This window comes from Hemitrygon akajei, chromosome 10 (genome assembly GCF_048418815.1).
Source record: "Hemitrygon akajei chromosome 10, sHemAka1.3, whole genome shotgun sequence".
Classification (NCBI taxonomy): Eukaryota; Metazoa; Chordata; class Chondrichthyes; order Myliobatiformes; family Dasyatidae; genus Hemitrygon; species Hemitrygon akajei.
The window spans coordinates 45,404,044-45,424,145 of NC_133133.1; the positions used below are offsets into that span (position 1 = coordinate 45,404,044).

The following is a 20,102-nucleotide window of genomic DNA, read 5'->3' on the forward strand; positions in this document are numbered from 1 at the left end:
AGCATCAAGAAAGCTCACCTCTGTCCCAGGATACTGACGGATTTTTACTGCTGTAACATTGAGAGCATACTCACCAACTGCACCTCAGTGTGGTATGGCAATTGTCCCGTATCAGACTGCAAAGCACTCCAGCGTGTGGTGAAAACTGCCCACCGGATTATCGGCACCCAATTGCCCACCATTGAGAACATCTACCATAAAAGCTGCCTGGGCAGGGCGAAAAGCATTATCAAGGATGCATCTCAGCCCAACCATGGACTTCTTACTCTCCTCCCATCCAGTATGTGCTACAGGAGCCTCTGCTCCCGTGCCAGCAGGCACAGGAAGAGCTTCTTCCCTGAGGCTGAGACCCTGCTGAACCTCACATCACAGCACTAAGCAATATTGCACCCGTCTTGTACTGTCTCAGTACTTTTATATTTGTGTGCTGTAGCACTTAATTTTTATTCACAGTTATTTTGTAAATAACACTATTCTTTGCACTTCTTGTTAGATGCTAATTGCATTTCATTTGGCTTTGTATCTGTACTCGGCACAATGACAATAAAGTTGAATCTAATCTAATCTAATCCAATCCAAATACAACAAAATAGGAATGCTCTTATTCTTGGCCTCAGTTGGTCAAGATTGACCATGGATGTTGCGTCTTAGCTGTCTAAGTCAATACACAAGCCAGGGCAGTACAATATAAAGAACAAGCTGTTACCCATTCAGCAGGCCTCCCCTCTCCATGCAACTAATGAATCCAAAGAAATGGCAGAGACTGATACACTTCAGCACCAGTGGTGTTGAAAGAGTTGCCAGTCAGCATTGAACTCAATGTAGGATGCCTTAGCGATTCCAGCTCCAGATTTTCCCCTTGGGTTTACTCCCGAAGCCTTCCTCATGAGTGGGTATAGCCGTAAGGTAGTGGAAGTTTGACATCAGTCTTCCTTCTCCTAGATGAGCAGCCAACCACGGCTGGCAAGTTCCATCTGCCTGGATTGGCTAGTTTAAGGTGCCATTAACCCACCTTTGCCCCTTTTGTTAGTTTCACCAGGCTTAGTAGCTAAGCCAAACATGAAGGCCAGAAGTAGCACATGGTTGTCAGAGGCTATTTGAGATGCATGCCATTGGGAGCATTTAATAGGTAGTGGGAGCTTATCACCACTACCCCCTCCCAGCTATGATAACCTTAAAGAACCAAGCATCAAGTATATAATATGGTTATTGAGCTATTTATAACCAAATGAATGCTATCAATATTATCTTACCAATGACTCACTTTGACGCTTCACACAGGCATCTAGTGTGCATCAAACTCAAAGAAATTGTGTTGAGAGAAGGTTTAGGAGTTAGCTATTTCTTGGAAATTTGATGTTCCTCTGATCTATTCCAAACTCATTGTTCTGGCTTTGGATTTCTGTAAATATGTCTTCAGCAAAGGATTTTTTCACCCCCCCCCCACCTTATGTCTTTTCCATAATCATCCCAATTACTCACCAAACTCTCAATAATTATTAATGCTTCCTCATAGAAAGACCAGACTTCCTCCAGAATCCATGGTTCAATTTCAGTCACTCTTGTCGGGAGTGAGATCTGGATCAGACTGTGTAGAATCTTGCTGTGTGGAAAAAAAATTGCAAATCCTTAATGCAGTCTACAGACATTAAAAGGAGGATTAAAAAAAAGGAATGGTTTGTGAAATGGTGGACCTTCAAGGATCCCCACCAGCCAGGCCATGCTCTCTTCTCGCTGCTACCATTGAGAAGAAATACAGCAGTTGTTAGCCTTTAACCATCAAGCTCCTGAACCAAAATGGATAACTTCACTTACCTCAACACCGAACTGATTCCACAACCTATGGACTCACTTTCAAGGACTCTACAACCCATGACCTCAGTATTATTTATTTATTTTGCATAGTTTGCCTTCATTTGCACGTTAGTTGCTCGTCAGTCTTTGTTAGTGTGTAGTATTTCACTGACTTTGTTGTATTTACCTGTTCTACTGTAATTTCAAGCAAATAAATCTCAAGGTAGTATATCTTGACATATATGTACTTAGTAATAAACTTACTTATGAGTAGTAATTAAATGACAAAAGACTGATGTTGTGAGGTGAAAGAGTAACTACAGACTTTCTTTTCTTCCTGATGGGAAGTAGAAGTGTAGAGCAGGCAACCATAGTGAAAATGAGACGATCAGGGTATTCTGCTCTAGACTGACAACTGCATTGGTGCTGCTTTTTACACCCAAACTGAACTTGTCATTGTCATGAATTTTGCCTCAAATTTCCACCCTGCCCAAAATGTACTCTGACACCTCCCTTTTCTCAATCTTTATGTCACCATCTTTGGAGACAGACTGTGTACTAAGTTGTTTTATAAAACACTATCTTGATTGAAGTGATTAAGAGCATCTGAGTATCACAGGTGTAATTGGGAAGGGAATGAGCCAAAAGGAAGTAAATGGAGTCGAGGTATATGTACATTAGTTCAGTGGGGTAGGTGCTGGCAGAAACAATAGGCCTACCTGGACAGTCAGGGTCGTGGACCTTGGGTAAGAGGTAGAAATGAGCAGTGCAGGATAAGGAGAATATGAGACTGTTGGCAGTGTATGGGAGATCTCCAGTCATATCCTCGCCCATTCAACTGGTTTGCTTACATTCTCCTAATTCATATTAATACCCAGCTTTGTATCATCAAACATGATGGATACATACATACTGCATCAGGTCATCTCAAGACATGAAGTAATATATGCAGATAATTAATTTAAGAGGCCAGTCTTCTGTAATTAAAAATGATGAAAGGTACACTTGCTGGCATTTGTCTTCACACTTCGATCCTATCTTTGTCACATTATACAGGCACAAGGTCAATGAGTTTTACTTAGGAAGCTTAAACAGCTAACTTTACCAAAGGAACCAAGTAAATATCCACTTCACCCAATTGTCAAGGTACAAAATGCAGTTAACAGAAGACTAACAGAAATAAAAACTCAAAAGATACACTAATCATTTTTAGTAAGAAAACTGTAATTCCTTGAAATTTCAGTAATATACTATACTATTCACCATGTCTTTTTTTGTAAATATATATTGGAAACTGTTTTGGAAAAAAATCCATCATATGAGCCTCATGACTAGGAGAAATTTACCCAGATAATTAATTCATAATGAGGCCAATCCTTTGTAACCAAGATTGATGATTCTATAAGGCATGCTGTTACATGGGGAGAACAAATGCAATGAAGTATATGCTAATACAAGAAGCATCATATTTCATAGCAGAGAAAATGTTTTTCAATTTTGAGTGCCTTAATAAATCTAATATAACTCTACAATATAACAAACAATTTCATGAAGCAGTGAATTTTGCTGTGTTCTGTTTTACTTAGCATCGAAGAGTTGGTACTTGCACTAACGTAAAATATTGCTAGTAAAGGGAAATGGTAAAGAATTGTGCTAGGATAAGGTGAAGGCTGCACTGCGATGGGTTGCCTGGTTAAATAGATTAATGGAGGAAGTTAGAGGGTGAATGACTTCTTTTTCTGAGTCATGTGTTGCTAAAAAGCAGGATTGTCGGATTTGCCCAGCAGGTAAAGTTGTAATAATGTTGGACATCTGCAGAAAATACTATATCCTATGACTCTTGAAGGAACTTCTCACTAGAACCCCCAGCATGCTTGTGTGATCAAATAAAGGTTTGTTATCTCTAGTCTCCGGCTAGCATCTTAATCAACAACATCTTGAAATGGCACAGGCACAAACTTCTTTTTATGGTTGAGACAAGACTTCTTGTGCATACTGTGTGAGCTGCATATATACAATCCAACAATGCATGGCAAATATCAGATGAACTTTACATAAAGATTGATGCCACTGGTATATATTCAATATAATTTGGGTGCACATATACCACCCAATTCAATATCAATAGTAATGTAAAGCATGCTACAATGTTGAATTGCACACATAAAGGATAAAAAATTAAGAGTGATTAAAATACTGCCCTGAACTGCTTTCCGGTGTTGTATGTAAGATTATCTATTTTGATTAGTGAGCTATGCTGAAAACTTGATTTTTTTTTCTCTTTATAGCAATCAATGCTATTAGTACTGCAGCCATCCAATAAAACTTTTCATGTCACAACTATAATTTCTGACAGGTGGTTTCCATGCAAGTTTGTTACCAAATGGATACTGACAACAGCAATGTGAAACAAGAAGCAATGCTCATAAATTCCTGGAAAAAGATAAAATTTATGTGAACAAGTGGTTTTACAAGCCTCTCTGACTTTATTACTGACCTGCATCGTATTACATCCATACAAGGTTGCTTCTTTTGAAGAGATAAAGCAATCTTCAATGCCTTTTTACAGAATGATGGGTAATGAGCAGGAGATTCCATGGATAAAGCTTCAGTTTACAAGAGAATAAAAATTCTATTATCCTCCATGTAGTAAACTGTTATACAAAATCATTTACTGAGATGGTCATTCTGTGGCTAGACCAAATACTTTGAAATTGTAGTAGTATTAAATAAGCAATATCTTTTCATTGCATAAAAATAAAATATAAGCAAATTATGAATATAAATTCAAATATTTTGTTTCTAAAGGCATTGTACTGCAAGTTTTCTAATTGAACCATAGATAATCAACAGATCTGCCATTTATAGAAAGAGGGAAAATCAAATCCAAAGCTTTATTCATCCATGCCATCAAAACACATAAAATGTAATGAGTTCTAACAACACACCAAATGCTGGAGGAACATGCAGAACCTAAGGACAGGAATTCACTGTTGATGTTTCAGGTCAAGACCTTTTGTCAGGACTGGAAAGGAAGGGGGAAGAATCCAGAATAAGAAGTGAGGGGTGTGGAAAGTATAAGCTGGCAGGTTATAAGTGACACCACATGAGGAGAATGGGTGGGTGGAAGAAAAGGTGAAATAAAATAATATTAAATAATTAAAAAATATAAAAGTGAGAAGCTGGGAGGGGAGAGGTGGAAGAGATAGAACTGAAGAAGAAAGAATCTGAAAGGAAGTCTAGTGGACCATGGAACGAAGAGAGTAACCAGAGGGAGGTGATGGAAAAGTGAGGAGATGGTAAGAAAGTAAGTAGAATGGGGAATAGAAAAAGAATGATAAAGAGAGGGGGGAAGAGATTACTGGAAGCTTGATTAAGGCATTCAATGTTCATGCCATCAGGTTGGAGTCTAGTCAAACAGATTATGAGCTGCTTCTCCTCCAACGTGAGTTAGTCCTCATAATGGCAGTAGAGATGAACAGACATGTCAGAAAGGGAAAGGGAACTCAAAATAAAATGCATGGCCAATGGGAGACTTGACCTCTTGTGACAGACCAATGCATCCTATCTGCAATGAGTCTTACCAATGTACAGGAGCCATACCAGGAGCACCATATACAGTAGAAGTGTCACCTCACCTGTAAGGACTGTTTGGGGCACTAAATGATGGTGAGGGAGGTGGTGTTGGGGCAAGTGACAATTATCACACCTGCAGGAATAAGTATCAAGAGAGAGATCAGTGGGGAGGGATGAGTGGACAAGGGAGTATTGTAAAGAACAGATTCCTATAGAACACTAAGTGGGGGGGGGACAGGAGGGAATGATGTGCTTCATGGAAGGATTCCGTTGGAGGCGGCAAAGCTCCCCCTTAATTCCTCAGCTAAAACAGCAGAAAATTTCAGTGGGATTCTTACATTCCCAAACAACTGTGAAATGCTTATAATATTAAAATTCAAATATTATTTCACAACAACATAAACCTGTTTGTTAAGAGAATTCACAAGGGTCTGGTAATAACTTAATTTTAATAAAGATCAAAACATTTTCCTGCAGGCACAACTTAATTTGCAGACTTCACTATGTCTATCAAGGGTAGACAATAGCTGAATAAAATAGAAGAATGATGGCAGTAATCATTTCCTGTGTAATTTCAAGAGTCATAACCTTTTAACAGTCTGGTCCAGACAACATTCAAATTATACTGCAGATGGCTTGCCTCACAGAAACTTCCATAAACTGGATTACTCTGAACAAGGGAGCTGTTAACTAGATAAATATTGTTTGCAAAGTAATGTCTGATTAGGAATAATGTGACAACTAGAAATAGCCCCAACAAACAGCTATTTTCAGATTTCAGATTCAAGTGCAGAGAGACAGAGCGGTGTAAAATGAAGGTAGAAGCAACAAGTAGTAAGGTGAAAAGTAAAAGTGGCAGGCAGGCAGGGAAATCCAGGGCAAAAAGCAAAAAGAGCCACTTTTCAACATAATTGTATAAGGGCTAAGAGTGTTGTAAAAACAAGCCTGAAGGCTTTGTGTGTCAATGCGAGGAGCATTCGTAACAAGGTGGATGAATTGAATGTGCAGATAGTTATTAATGAATATGATATAGTTGGGATCACAGAGACATGGCTCCAGGGTGACCAAGGATGGGAGCTCAACATCCAAGGATATTCAATATTCAGGAGAGATAGACAGGAAAGAAAAGGAGGTGGGGTAGCATTGCTGGTTAGAGAGGAGATTAACGCAATAGAAAGGAAGGACATTAGCCTGGAGGATGTGGAATCGATATGGGTAGAGCTGCATAACACTAAGGGGCAGAAAACGCTGGTGGGAGTTGTGTACAGGCCACCTAACAGTAGTAGTGAGGTTGGGGATGGCATTAAACAGGAAATTAGAAATGTGTGCAATAATGGGTGACTTCAATCTACATATAGATTGGGTGAACCAAATTGGTAAGGGTGCTGAGGAAGAGGATTTCTTGGAACGTATGCGGGATGGTTTTCTGAACCAACATGTCGAGGAACCAACTAGAGAGCAGGCCATTCTAGATTGGGTATTGAGCAATGAGGAAGGGGTAGTTAGCAATCTTGTCGTGCGAGGCCCCTTGGGTAAGAGTGACCATAATATGGTGGAATTCTTCATTAAGATGGAGAGTGACATAGTTAATTCAGAAACAAAGGTTCTGAACTTAAAGAAGGGTAACTTTGAAGGTATGAGACGTGAATTAGCTAAGATAGACTGGCAAATGATACTTCAAGGGTTGACGGTGGATATGCAATGGCAAGCATTTAAAGATCGCATGGATGAACTACAACAATTGTTCATCCCAGTTTGGCAAAAGAATAAACCAGGGAAGGTAGTGCACCCGTGGCTGACAAGGGAAATTAGGGATAGTATCAAGTCCAAAGAAGAAACATATAAATTAGCAAAAAAAAGCAGCACACCTGAGGACTGGGAGAAATTCAGAGACCAGCAGAGGAGGACAAAGGGCTTAATTAGGAAAGGGAAAAAAGATTATGAGAGAAAGCTGGCAGGGAACATAAAAACTGACTATAAAAGCTTTTATAGATACGTGAAAAGAAAAAGATTGGTCAAGACAAATGTAGGTCCTTTACAGTCAGAAACAGGTGAATTGATCATAGGGAACAAAGACATGGCAGACCAATTGAATAACTACTTTGGTTCTGTCTTCACTAAGGAGGACATAAATAATCTTCTGGAAATAGTAAGGGACCGAGGGTCTAGTGAGATGGAGGAATTGAGGGAAATACATGTTAGTAGGGAAATGGTGTTAGGTAAATTGAAGGGATTAAAGGCAGATAAATCCCCAGGGCCAGATGGTCTGCATCCCAGAGTGCTTAAGGAAATAGCCCAAGAAATAATGGATGCATTAGTGATAATTTTTCAAAACTCCTTAGATTCTGGATTAGTTCCTGAGGATTGGAGGGTGGCTAATGTAACCCCACTTTTTAAAAAAGGAGGGAGAGAGAAACCAGGGAATTATAGACCGGTTAGTCTGACATTGGTGGTGGGGAAAATGCTAGAGTTGGTTATCAAAGATGTGATTTGGAAAGAAGTGAAATCATCGGACAAAGTCAGCATGGATTTGTGAAAGGAAAATCATGTCTGACAAATCTTATAGAATTTTTTGAAGATGTAACTAGTAGAGTGGATAGGGGAGAGCCAGTGGATGTGGTATATTTGGATTTTCAAAAGGCTTTTGACAAGGTCCCACACAGGAGATTAGTGTGCAAACTTAAAGCACACGGTATTGGGGGTATGGTATTGATGTGGATAGAGAATTGGTTGGCAGACAGGAAGCAAAGAGTGGGAGTAAACGGGACCTTTTCAGAATGGCAGGCAGTGACTAGTGGGGTACCGCAAGGTTCAGTGCTGAGACCCCAGTTGTTTACAATATATATTAATGATTTAGACGAGGGAATTAAATGCAGCATCTCCAAGTTCGCGGATGACACGAAGCTGGGCGGCGGTGTTAGCTTGTGAGGAGGATGCTAAGAGGATGCAGGGTGACTTGGATAGGTTAAGGTGAGTGGGCAAATTCATGGCAGATGCAATTTAATGTGGATAAATGTGAGGTTATCCACTTTGGTTGCAAGAACAGGAAAACAGATTATTATCTGAACGGTGGCCGATTAGGAAAAGGGGAGATGCAACGAGACCTGGGTGCCATTGTACACCAGTCATTGAAGGTGGGCATGCAGGCGGTGAAAAAGGCTAATGGTATGTTGGCATTCATAGCAAAAGGATTTGAGTGCAGGAGCAGGGAGGTTCTACTGCAGTTATACAAGGCCTTGGTGAGACCGCACCTAGAATATTGTGTGCAGTTTTGGTCCCCTAATCTGAGGAAAGACATTTTTGCCATAGAGGGAGTACAGAGAAGGTTCACCAGATTGATTCCTGGGATGGCAGGACTTTCATATGAAGAAAGACTGGATCGACTAGGCTTATACTCACTGGAATTTACAAGATTGAGGGGGGATCTTATTGAAACGTATATAATTCTAAAGGAATTGGACAGGCTAGATGCAGGAAGATTGTTTCCAATGTTGGGGAAGTCCAGAACGAGGGGTCACAGCTTAAGGATAAAGGGGAAGCCTTTTAGGACCGAGATGAGGAAAAACTTCTTCACACAGAGAGTGGTGAATCTGTGGAATCCTCTGCCACAGGAAACAGTTGAGGCCGGTTCATTGGCTATATTTAAGAGGAAGTTAGATATGGCCCTTGTGGCTAAAGGGATCGGGGGTATGGAGAGAAAGCAGGTACAGGGTTCTGAGTTGGATGATCAGCCATGATCATACTGAATGGCGGTGCAGGCTCGAAGGGCCAAATGGCCTACTCCTGCACCTGTTTTCTATGTTTCTAAAAATAAAATGCTACATGTAGCTGACACTATTACAGTTGCACTGAATTGTTATCTTTGCAACAATTCTAGCCTGAAAATGAATAGCTAACATAGTATCCAAATGTTACTTGCACAGCTTATGACCGCAGCTAAAAAGCTAACTGAAGCACAAGACTACAGATGCAGAATCTGAAGCAAAAAAAAACAACTCCTGGAGGAATTCAGTGCGTCTAAAGTTTGGAGGAAGAAGAATGGTCAACATTTCGTGTCATGACCCTATACAGGTCTTGATGCAGGGTCTCATTGACCAACCCTCTGCCTCCACAAATGCTGCCTGAGCTATGAATTTCTCCAGCGGTATGTTTTCTTGCTAAAAGGTTTAACACCTACCTGCCAGAGTTTCCAGTGTTTTAGGTTCTAACTGCTGTAGATGTAAGACTCTCTCTAGTACATGTTCTAATTCAGGATCATTTAATTTAGCCCTGGCTTCAAATTCATAAAGTAGTAATAGAGTCTCTGTAGGATCTTTTGAGAAGTCTCCTGCAGAGAGAGTGATTGATAGTTTAAAATAGTAACTTTAATATTCACAGAACATTGCTTTAAATAGTTTCACTGTAATGATGCTCTAATGATGAACATTAAAAAATTAAAGCAAAACTGTTTAATTGAACAGAAAAAAACTGCAATCTGTGCACCAGAAATTCTCAATAAGGAATACACAACAAATATTATCGTACTGGAAGCAAGGGGCATCGAACATGTTCAAGTACTTTTCCACATGTTCCATTTAGTTAAGAAAAATGGATTTTCTTCATCGTTTCTCATTGAGATTTCAATATGCTCCTTGAAGGTTAGATACTGCAATGTACTTATGAAATATGGCTTAAAAGTGACTCTTAGGTAAATTGTTCTGTATTGTGAGTGGTGCTCTGACAGAGTGGATTGCTTGCCTGTTGTAGAATTCACACATTTTTCATCTTTTTGAAATTACTGGAATGAATGAAGCTTGATAGCAGAGGTTTAATAACAGGAAAATAATCCACTCCAACAGATTCTCATCTACAAAGAGAAGATGACAGTTTATGCCATGTTTTCTATTAAACTTGAAAATTAGATACAGTATGTGCAGGTCAAGGTAATGCAGGATCTCCACAGGATTTTTAAAGAACTGTTCACATGGGAACCAATCAAACAATATAAAACTATTCCCAGGGAGTAGCTTTCATGAAAACTATTTGCTCCACATTTTGGGCTATCCATTAATGCCTATCAATACTTATAATTTTCATGTATAAGCAAGAGAACTATAATTTTGAATGCAACTTTTTCACCTACATTTAGAATTTTGAAGTAAAATTAATTAAATTAGGGGATTCAGAAATACTAACCTAGTCTCTAATGACAGTGTAGGTACAAATGATGCCGATTCATTCAAACAGATTCAAGTTATCCTTAATCACTGACCTGCAGTTGTGGATTTTAATGTTGCCCAAATCTCCCAACAAACTTTAATATCTTCCCTTGCTTGAGTCAGACTTCCAATCTAAGAGATGAAAACAATACTGAAATGCTAGGGAATGTGTAGAAATTTCAAGTGTTTTAACTTGGGAGAAAGAAATATTTTATAAACTTATTTCATACTGTGTAATTGCCAAATTGTACATCATCATATGTTCCAGTCGGGTTGCTGTGTGCGCAATAGTGAGATCTTCATGAACTCACAATAATTAATTAATAGCTAAACCATAACAATTTGAGGATATGGATAAATATACATAATGTACTTCCTTAGAAGGTTGGCGTCATTCAATGTCTGTAGTGAGATGCTGAAGATGTTCTATAGGTCAGTTGTGGAGAGCGCCCTCTTCTTTGTGGTGGCATGTTGGGGAGGAAGCATTAAGAAGAGGGACGCCTCACGTCTTAATAAGCTGGTAAGGAAGGCGGGCTCTGTCGTGGGCAAAGTACTGGAGAGTTTAACATCGGTAGCTGAGCGAAGGGCGCTGAGTAGGCTACGGTCAATTATGGATAACTCTGAACATCCTCTACATAGCACCATCCAGAGACAGAGAAGCAGTTTCAGCGACAGGTTACTATCGATGCAATGCTCCTCAGACAGGATGAAGAGGTCAATACTCCCCAATGCCATTAGGCTTTACAATTCTACCGCCAGGACTTAAGAACTTTTTAAAAGCTATTATTAATGCTTTTTGAGATAGTGATTTAGATGCATATCATATTTTTTACTGAGTTAAGTATTGTATGTAATTAGTTTTGCTACAACAAGTGTATGGGACATTGGAAAAAAGTTGAATTTCCCCATGGGGATGAATAAAGTATCTATCTATCTATCTATTTACAAGCAGCTGTCATAAGAATACAAGAAATAAAAGCACTATTAGGACAGTTGGCACCTTGTGCCTACTCCACCATTAAATAAGATTATGACAACATCTTCTACCACAGTGCACTAAAATAATATTCCTTAATGGCCTTAATATATAATAATCTATCAATTTTGAATATACTCAGAGACTAACTGGAACCCCAGAGGAACAAACAACATATTTCCAAAGAACATGTATCCTGTCTTGTAAAAGCTTCCTTATGTAAGGAAAGACACAAGATCCTAGAAGATAAAAACAAAGGTAAGCTATAAATTTAGACAGTACATTACAGATTATAAACACAAGACACTAAAACCTTGGGATTCCTGCTCCAGCCAAGTGCTAGGATAACAAAGTGAACTGATGCATGTCTAATAATGCAGTGTCAGGATGGAGTACTCTGTTTCACTGGGAAATCTCACCAGATGAAGCAGAAGGAATCTATTTTTCCTAATAAGCTAAATCATAGTCAAGTGTTGATGTACTGTTAAAATAACAAAAGAATAGCAAGCTAAGTTCAGGTTGAGATCTGATTGAGGTATAGAAAACTATGAGGGATATAGTAAAGGTAAGAAGATTAAGGTAATGGGTAGAGGTTTGAAAGGCGTTCAGAGGAACATTTCTTTCCTCACTCAGTGACTGGAATCTGGAATTCAAGGCTTGATAGGATGGGTGGTGAGGCAGAATTCCTCATATTTATTAACAGTGCAAAAGCCCACACAACTGGTCAAGGCATAGGTTATCAGTCAAGTGCTGGAAAATGAAATAGTGTAGATGGGTACCTGAAGTTTAGTAGAAATATGGCAAGCTAAAAAGCCTACTCTGTGCTGCATGACTTATTCACTATAATTATCCACAATGCTATTTACACAACTACTCATGTTAACAACTTCCTGCATTATCTCACAGTCCGACACTATATTAACCACAATTTTGTGTCATCTGCAAATTTTTAAGTTACACTTTGAAATCATTTATATAGAGCTTCAGATAGAGAGGGTAGTTATTAAGTTTCTGTAAAATTAATTAATATATTTTGGCATCAATTGAGATGGCCATTTAATTTGGTTGATATGAGTTTATATAGTTTTCAATTAAAAACTGTATGTAAACCCCTATCAGGCTCAATGCAAACCCCTATGCAAACTTGGCTCAATAGCTAACTCTGCTAACAGCCACCTGACATAGCAGTGAGAAGGCTAGCTTTCATAAACTACATACGTCAGGAGTCAGTATGATTTGCGGTTCAACCAAACAAGAGCGTCGTGGTGTTCCAATTAAAGAAACCTCAATTTGAGCAAATGCTGTGTAAATACTACCCATAAACAATTATCAGCCGGCAACAAACACACCGCAATAAATGATAAAGAAAGTATATATATCCATTTCAGCCTTATTGAAGTTAGTAAGAGAAATAGAAGAAAAGAGGAAAAGGGCCCAATACAGTTAAACCAGTCTAAATGTGCATGTGACTGTTGGAGCTCATCTCTTCCAAAAGCTGGGTATAACCGTCATTCATGGTGCTGAAATCATGGTCTGCGTAAAAGCACCAGTCACGATCCAAAATTCCTTTGAAGTCCATCATGAGCAAACTGGTTCTCTCTCTCTCTCAGGAGTACTGGTCCTCCTCCGCGGAGTGATTTATTTGCACAAAGCACTTCTTGTAACGGGGACTCCCCTTCCCACGGCATTCTGCAGCATCTGACCTTCTGTCCTGCTCCCTAGCTCCCGCCAAAAAGACCCCAAACCAGACTACTGTCTGTCACAAATCTCTCTCTGCCTTGCTCCCTCTAGTACTTTCTCCAGATCCCACCATCCTGACTGGCTGACACAACACTCCTAAGTTGAACAGCAGGGCTTCATATCTTAGCCAAAACCAAAACATTCTACCAGCAGGACACACTGCTTTTGCAGAAAACTGCTAAATGAAATACCCAGAATGCAGTAGAAATCTTAACCAAGGCATTACACTCTCCCCCCCCCCCACCAAAAACAGTCATGACCTCATGACTGTGGAACTTATTAAACAATTATAAATAAAATAGTATTCAAATGAATTTGTGGTTTCAGGACCCCCATCCATTTGTAAATGGAAGTAGCATATCCCAGCATGGAAATGGATATAACATTTTGTTTCTCAGGTGCATCTTCTACCAGTCTAGCTAGGGGTTTCCTAACTGAAGGAAGCTAAGTTCTATCATGGGACAGGGGGACCTGAGCTGCCTGAAGATATGAGTGATAGGCAAGGGGAGGCGTCCTTTAGTAGAAAGAAAAGGTCACAAGGACTGACTGAAGCTGGAGAAGCTGAAGATGAGATAAGGAGGTCTCAGAGTCAGGAAACCCCTAGCAAGGCTGGCAGAGGATGCACCTGGGAAACAGAGTGTTACATCCACCTCCATGCTGGGATATGCTACTTCCGGTAGCTCGGGTCCCCCTGTCCCATGACAGAATTTAGCTTTCTCCAGTTTAAGCAGGTACTGCTGAACATCTTCAACTTCTCGGAAAGGGGTGCCCTCAATCATAGTATGGCAAGTACTTTTGGAGCAAACAACACTAAACTCATCAGTAGAAAAGACATCTTCTCAGTTAATCTCCTTTCCATTCCTTGGGTATCAGTGAGTCACCAAAGTTGCATGACTTCAACTTCCTTGATCCAGGAGACTGCTTCTCTTCCATTTCTCCCTGAAAACTAGACACTACCATCACAGGGAAAAGAGGGGTAAATCAGCATCCCATGTCTGAAGATAACATCTCTTCCTGAGGTGCTCCTGATAATCACCGTCATCCTGTTTGTGTAGTCAGCTGAAAATTTCTGCATTTCTCGTCTCACCAGTACTCCTGCAGGTAAGCGTGACTCTTCTTCCTGATCATTGGGAGCATCCACCTGGATACTTGAGGTGTTGGGAACTCCAGCATATTTGAGGGTTTCTGTCACTCTAGCTACTCTTCCAGGGCATAATATGAAAGATTTAGACTGGCTGTACCACACAGTTCCTCATTACTGCTCATCATTCAGGTTAGGAGGAATGTGCATCTTCTCAAAAGCATCTCTGAACACCGGGCAAATGGACAAGGTTCAAAATGTTCTCTCTATTTCTTTCCTTGCATGCTCCCATGAGCCTTCTTATAATGGAAGTATTTATTCCTACAAGAATGGAAGTTCCACCCTTTTGGACCAGATCTGGGCAGACCAACTCTGTCAGTAGTCTCAGTTACTCCAACATCTGCTTCCGAAAACTCTAGTTTCAACAAGTAACCTATTGCACAGGGCGACTGAGGAAAACCCAAATGCAGGACACTGGCATGTCGACAGAAATGGGGATGCTGGCATAGACGTGAACGTAGAACAGCAAACCGGAGGAATCTTGACAAGGAGACTGGGTTTACAGGGACTATCTTGAAACTGGAGCTGAACTTAGAACTAACGGTTCTAATCGGACAAGGGAACAAAGTATCACATGAGAATAGACCAACAAACTGGCAACCTGTGATAGTGACGCCATCGTACTTATTTCACAGTCTCTGATGTACCAGGTGTACTGTAATTAAGTAAACTGGCAGCAATTGGAAATCTAATGACTGAAATTAGGGCATAATTAGGGAGAAAGGAGCGTTAAAAGGGAACAGCCAACTGGAACCATGACAGTACACTTTCCTCAAAGGGACCCTCCAGGCGAGCCCCCAGGCTTGTCTGGATGGTCCCGAAGGAAATCCCGGATGAGAGAAGGGTCCAGGATGAAGGATCAGGGAATACAGGAACGTTCTTCCGGGCCATACCCTCCCAGTCGACCAGGTACTGGAGACCGTAAACATTCCACCACAGTGAGTACAGCAGTGTTTCCATGTGAAGGGGATAGGCCAGTGACGAAATCTAGAGCAATGTGTGACCATGGACAACCAGGGCCAGGTAGGAGACAAAGTAATCCTGCAGGCGGCCGATGGGAGGCTTTTCCATGGGCGCAGACGGAACATGCAGAGACACAGGAAGGGGTGTCAGCATCCATGGAGGGCCACCAGAAATGTCTCTTCAGGAGGGTCAGAGTCCGATCGATTCTGGGATAGCAGGTGAAACAAGAAGTGTGCCCCCACTGGAGAACCTGCGATTGTACAGAATCAGGTACAAAGAGGCGATTGGGAGGTCCGATACCTGGGTCAGGTTGAGTCTGTTGGGCCTCTTTGACTCTGGACTCGATCTCCCAGGTGAGGGTGGCCACTACACAGGATGGTGGAAGGATAGTCTCGGGGTTGGGAAGGTCCTTCTCAGAAACGTATTGACGGGAGACAGCATTGGGCTTCCCATTCTTGGACCCCAGATGATAGATGAGGGTAAACCTGAACTGGCCAAAAAATAATGCCCAATGAGCTTGGCAGGAATTCAGGTGTTTGGCGGTCTGGATATATTCAAGGTTCTTGTGGTCTCTGCAGATGATGAATGGGTGTTTCGCCCCCTCCAACCAGTGCCTCCATTCTTCCAACGCCAGTTTGACTGCCAGTAACTCCCGGTTCCCCATGTCGTAATTTTGTTCAGCAGGAGACAGTCGGTGAGAGAAGGCGGCACAGGGATGTAGTTTCTGATCCAGGCCCGAACGTTGGGACAGTACCGCTCCTACCCCAGAGTCGGAGGCATCAACCTCCACAACAAACTGACAGGAGGGGTCCGGTTGAATCAGAACAGGAGCATACATGAAACGCCTCTTTAGTTCAACGAATGCTGAGTCCACCTCAGATTCAACAGCAGATGAGGTTGTGGTGGTTCTTGCAGGGGAATGGGCCAACTGTGGACGTGGAGTGACAGAACACACTCCAGCTGGCCATCTTCCCGGTGGACCAATCAATGTAAGGATTATGGTGGCTTAACCAGGGGTACCCAAAAATTATCGGAGCTTGAGGAGAGGAAATTAGGTTAAATTGTACCTGTTCCCGATGGTTCCCAGAGAGAACCAAAGACAGAGGTGGTGTACGATGAGTGACTCTGGCCAGAAGTCTTCCGTCCAGTGTCTGGGCTTCCAGAGGGGTACTCAATGGCTCCTGAGGAACTCCTGCCTGGGAAGCTATGTTTTCATCCAACAGATTCCCCTCAGCACCGGAGTCTATCAAGGCAGACAAGGACAGGGACTGTTGGTTGTAGCTTACAGTAGCTTGGATCTGCATCCGAGTTTGAGGGACAGAAAGGAATGTTGTCTGACTCACCGGATCCTCCTTTCTACTGGTGAGCCCTCCCTTTTGTCCAAAGGGAACAGGTAGCACGAAAATGGCCAGACCGACCACAATAGAAACAGTCCCTTGCTCTGAATCTCCTGAATCACTCTGTGGGAGAAAGATGGCTCCGTCCCAGCTGCATTAGTTCCTCTCCCGGGGTGGTGAAAACAGCCGGGCCGGGTGCTATTCTAGGAATGGGAGGAGGAGAGAGGTTAGGGTTGGGAGCAGATGGTAAAGCGTGCTGTGGGGTGGCCAAAAGAGTAGGACGGCCAGTTCTCTCTCTCTGATGTTCTCGGAGTCAGTTGTCCAGCCTAGTGGCTAGGGAGATCACTGAATCCAAGCTGTTAGTGTCATCCTTAGCCGCCAACTTGTCCTTTACCTTGTCACAGAGGCCTTGCCGAAATACCCCCTGGAGCACCTCATCATTCCAGCCCGAGTGAGCAGCTAGCATCCAGAACTCCATGGAGTATTTGGCAACACTGCGTGAGCCTTGACGGAGGGCTAAGTGGCATCTTTATCCCGGATGGGATGGTCAAAAATCTTCCTTATTTCTGAGATGAAGGTGGGGAAGGAAGAGCAGGTCTCTGGCCGATTATCCCAAATCACAGTGGCCCATGCTAAGACATCTCCTCGCAACAACCCCATTAATGTAAGCTATTTTTGATCAGTCCATGGCGTATGTGGATGGCTGCTGCTCGAACACCAAGGAGCATTGCAGTGGAAAGGCCCGGCACTTCCCCAGATCTCTGGCGTAGGGTTCTGGTTCAGGTATGTGTGGCTCTCTTAGCAGACGTGTTGTTGATGCATCAGGTGTCGCCACTACAGGCTGTCTGGGCTGGTCAGACAGAGTTCCCAGAGTCGACGGGGTGAGATGGGCGGATACTCGGTCGACCTGTTCACTGACCTTTCTTACGTTCACTGACAGGGAACGGAGGTTCTCCATGACATCCTGGAGCAGCTGATCGTGCAAGCCCAGTAGGGAGCCCTGGCTGGCGAGGGCTTGTTGCAGGGGATTCGTGTCCACTGGGTTCACTATGGCCAGCTTGTTCTGTTGCACAGGGCAACTGAGGAGAACCCAAGTGCAGGACACCGGCACGTCGACTGAGTGGGGGACATTGGCGTAGACGTGAATGTAGAACAGCAAACCGGAGGAATCTTGACAAGGAGACGGGATTTACAGGGACTATCTTGAAACTGGAGCTGAACTTAGAACTAATGGTTCTAATCGGACAAGGGAAAGAAGTATCACACGAGAACAGACCAACAAACTGGCAACCTGTGATAGTGACACCATTGTACTTATTTCATAGTCTGATGAAAATCAGGTGTACAGTAATGCTAAATGTATCAAATACCAGTTGTAAAAGGATCTATAAAGCAAAGTAACTTGAGGACCTGTGTCAAGTACGGCTCTAGCATAAGCACCTTCAAACCATATCACAAACCTTCAAATATCACAGCTTAGTCCCATTAACCCTTCAGGAATAGTGTTTTCTGCTCTAGTATTTCCCTTGATACACTGATTAAAACGCATCCTCTCCAAGATGCCAGCCCCTTCCTTTACTGGGTCCCTCCATGATTTGGTCTCTTTTCTTCTCTGTTTGATTATCCGCTGACTTACTTTTCGAAGATTTTCCTGTCCCTCACAGCCTGGCTTGAAAGGTCCATCTTCTCCACGGTTATAACAGAAAATACCAGTCAAGAGACTTTTTGTAGCAGCATTCCTCTGCGTTGTAAGTCCTACAGGTGTGTAGGGTTTCCCAACGTATGTATCACGTTTAGCTGAAACATTAGCAGACAATCATCAAATCAGCTCAGCTCAAAAGTTTTCCACCTTACTCCTCAAAAGTTTTATCTCTGTGACATCAGGGTTCACTTTAGCAGCAGAGGGTACCAGTGAAGACACTACTCGGCTTTTGAAAATGTTCCACTTCTGAATCATGTTTTCCTCCACTCTAACTTCTCTGAGTAACTCAGAAAAAGATGGAGGCAGGTGCATCTTGCTGGTCATTTGAATACGTAGAATAATCATGTCAACTGACAGCACGCTCTTCACAATTTCTCTCAGACAGTTGAATGCCTCCTTTGTGACACAGTCAAAGCAGCAGTTTCTCCAAACTGGAAAAATGGGCAGGTAGCTTCTCTCCTTCCTCCAAGAATGTGTACCTAAAATTCATCCTAAGTTTGGCTGAACTTTCAGCTGTGCCAAAAGCATCTTCCAGAGCTTGTGAGTAATTAGCTGATGTGGCTAATGGGTTTTCTGTCTATAGGAACATCACTGTATCAGCTGCCAGACCCTTTAAACTCTCTACCAGTCTCTGTTTTGTCATATTATCTCAGCACTGCCATTGATCCAGTAACTGAGATGTCTGCTCAGAACTAGCTTCATATTCTTCCTTCCCACTGAGTGTGGGCTTGACTCCAGAGAATACTCCCAGCCTACGATAAACATGGCTCTCCACAGGTACACTTTGGAATTTATTAACCAGTGCTGTAATAGCCAAAACCAGCTTAGAATTTAAGCCAGCCTCTGAAAGATCTACTAGACCTTTCACATTAGGCAACTCTTTTCCCTTACTTCACAGAAACTAGAACAACTGGTCTTTAAAGTCTTTACCCTTAGGTACCTTCACCCCACCTCTCTAAAAATATAGACCTGCCCATGTTCCCACCTCTTCAGGATCTCCTAATGTATCAGTCAGCACTACTTTAGTCTCATCACTGCTAGTATGGTCTAACATGACATCCTTACCAGCTGATTGGTCAAAATGCCATTTAATCGTCATAACTTTTCCCAACACTTCTACAGAATTCAGCACTCTGGAGTAACAGTTCATCGGGACTTCGGATATCTACACTGCTCAGAACACAAGCATCATTTGTGGATAACCTCTTTGAATTGCACCAAACCTTAATCCCTGCAATGCCCATAATAAAATACTTTAATCACATTCCCCAACATTAGTTTAAACACAGGCTTAAACAAACAAACCGCTTAATCAATTCCAAAAAAGCAGTCACAGAGCATGCTAGAAATCCCAAGACAATGGTCCTCACAAATGTTATCCCCTCAGTGGGCCTAACTTGGCCCAAAAGCTAACTCTGTTAACAGCCTTATGACTCAGCAGTGAGAAGGCCACCTTTCGTAAACAATGAACATCTAGGGTCAAGATAATTTGGGGTTCAACCAAACAGTAACGTCATGATGTTCCAATTAAAGAAACCTTGATTTGAGTGAATGCTGTGTACATACACAATTATCGGTCAGCAAGAGGTAACAGATCATAACACCACATAAAATTATAAAGAAAGCATATATTTAATTTCAGCTTTATCAAACAGTTAGTAAGAGAAAGAAAAGA

General features: G+C 41.8%; 1 protein-coding gene across 1 annotated transcript in view; it reads right to left on the reverse strand.

Annotated features, from left to right (window-relative positions):
* tex11 (testis expressed 11) overlaps positions 1 to 20,102 on the reverse strand; it is a 127,623-nt gene that overhangs the window by 4,017 nt on the left and 103,504 nt on the right. The window contains exons 22-25 of the mRNA XM_073057561.1: positions 10,622 to 10,700; positions 9,548 to 9,697; positions 4,292 to 4,400; positions 1,483 to 1,603 (exon numbers count right to left, since the gene is read on the reverse strand). Of these exons, the coding sequence (XP_072913662.1) occupies positions 1,483 to 1,603; positions 4,292 to 4,400; positions 9,548 to 9,697; positions 10,622 to 10,700 (459 nt within the window). The remainder of the gene's footprint in view (positions 1 to 1,482; positions 1,604 to 4,291; positions 4,401 to 9,547; positions 9,698 to 10,621; positions 10,701 to 20,102) is intronic.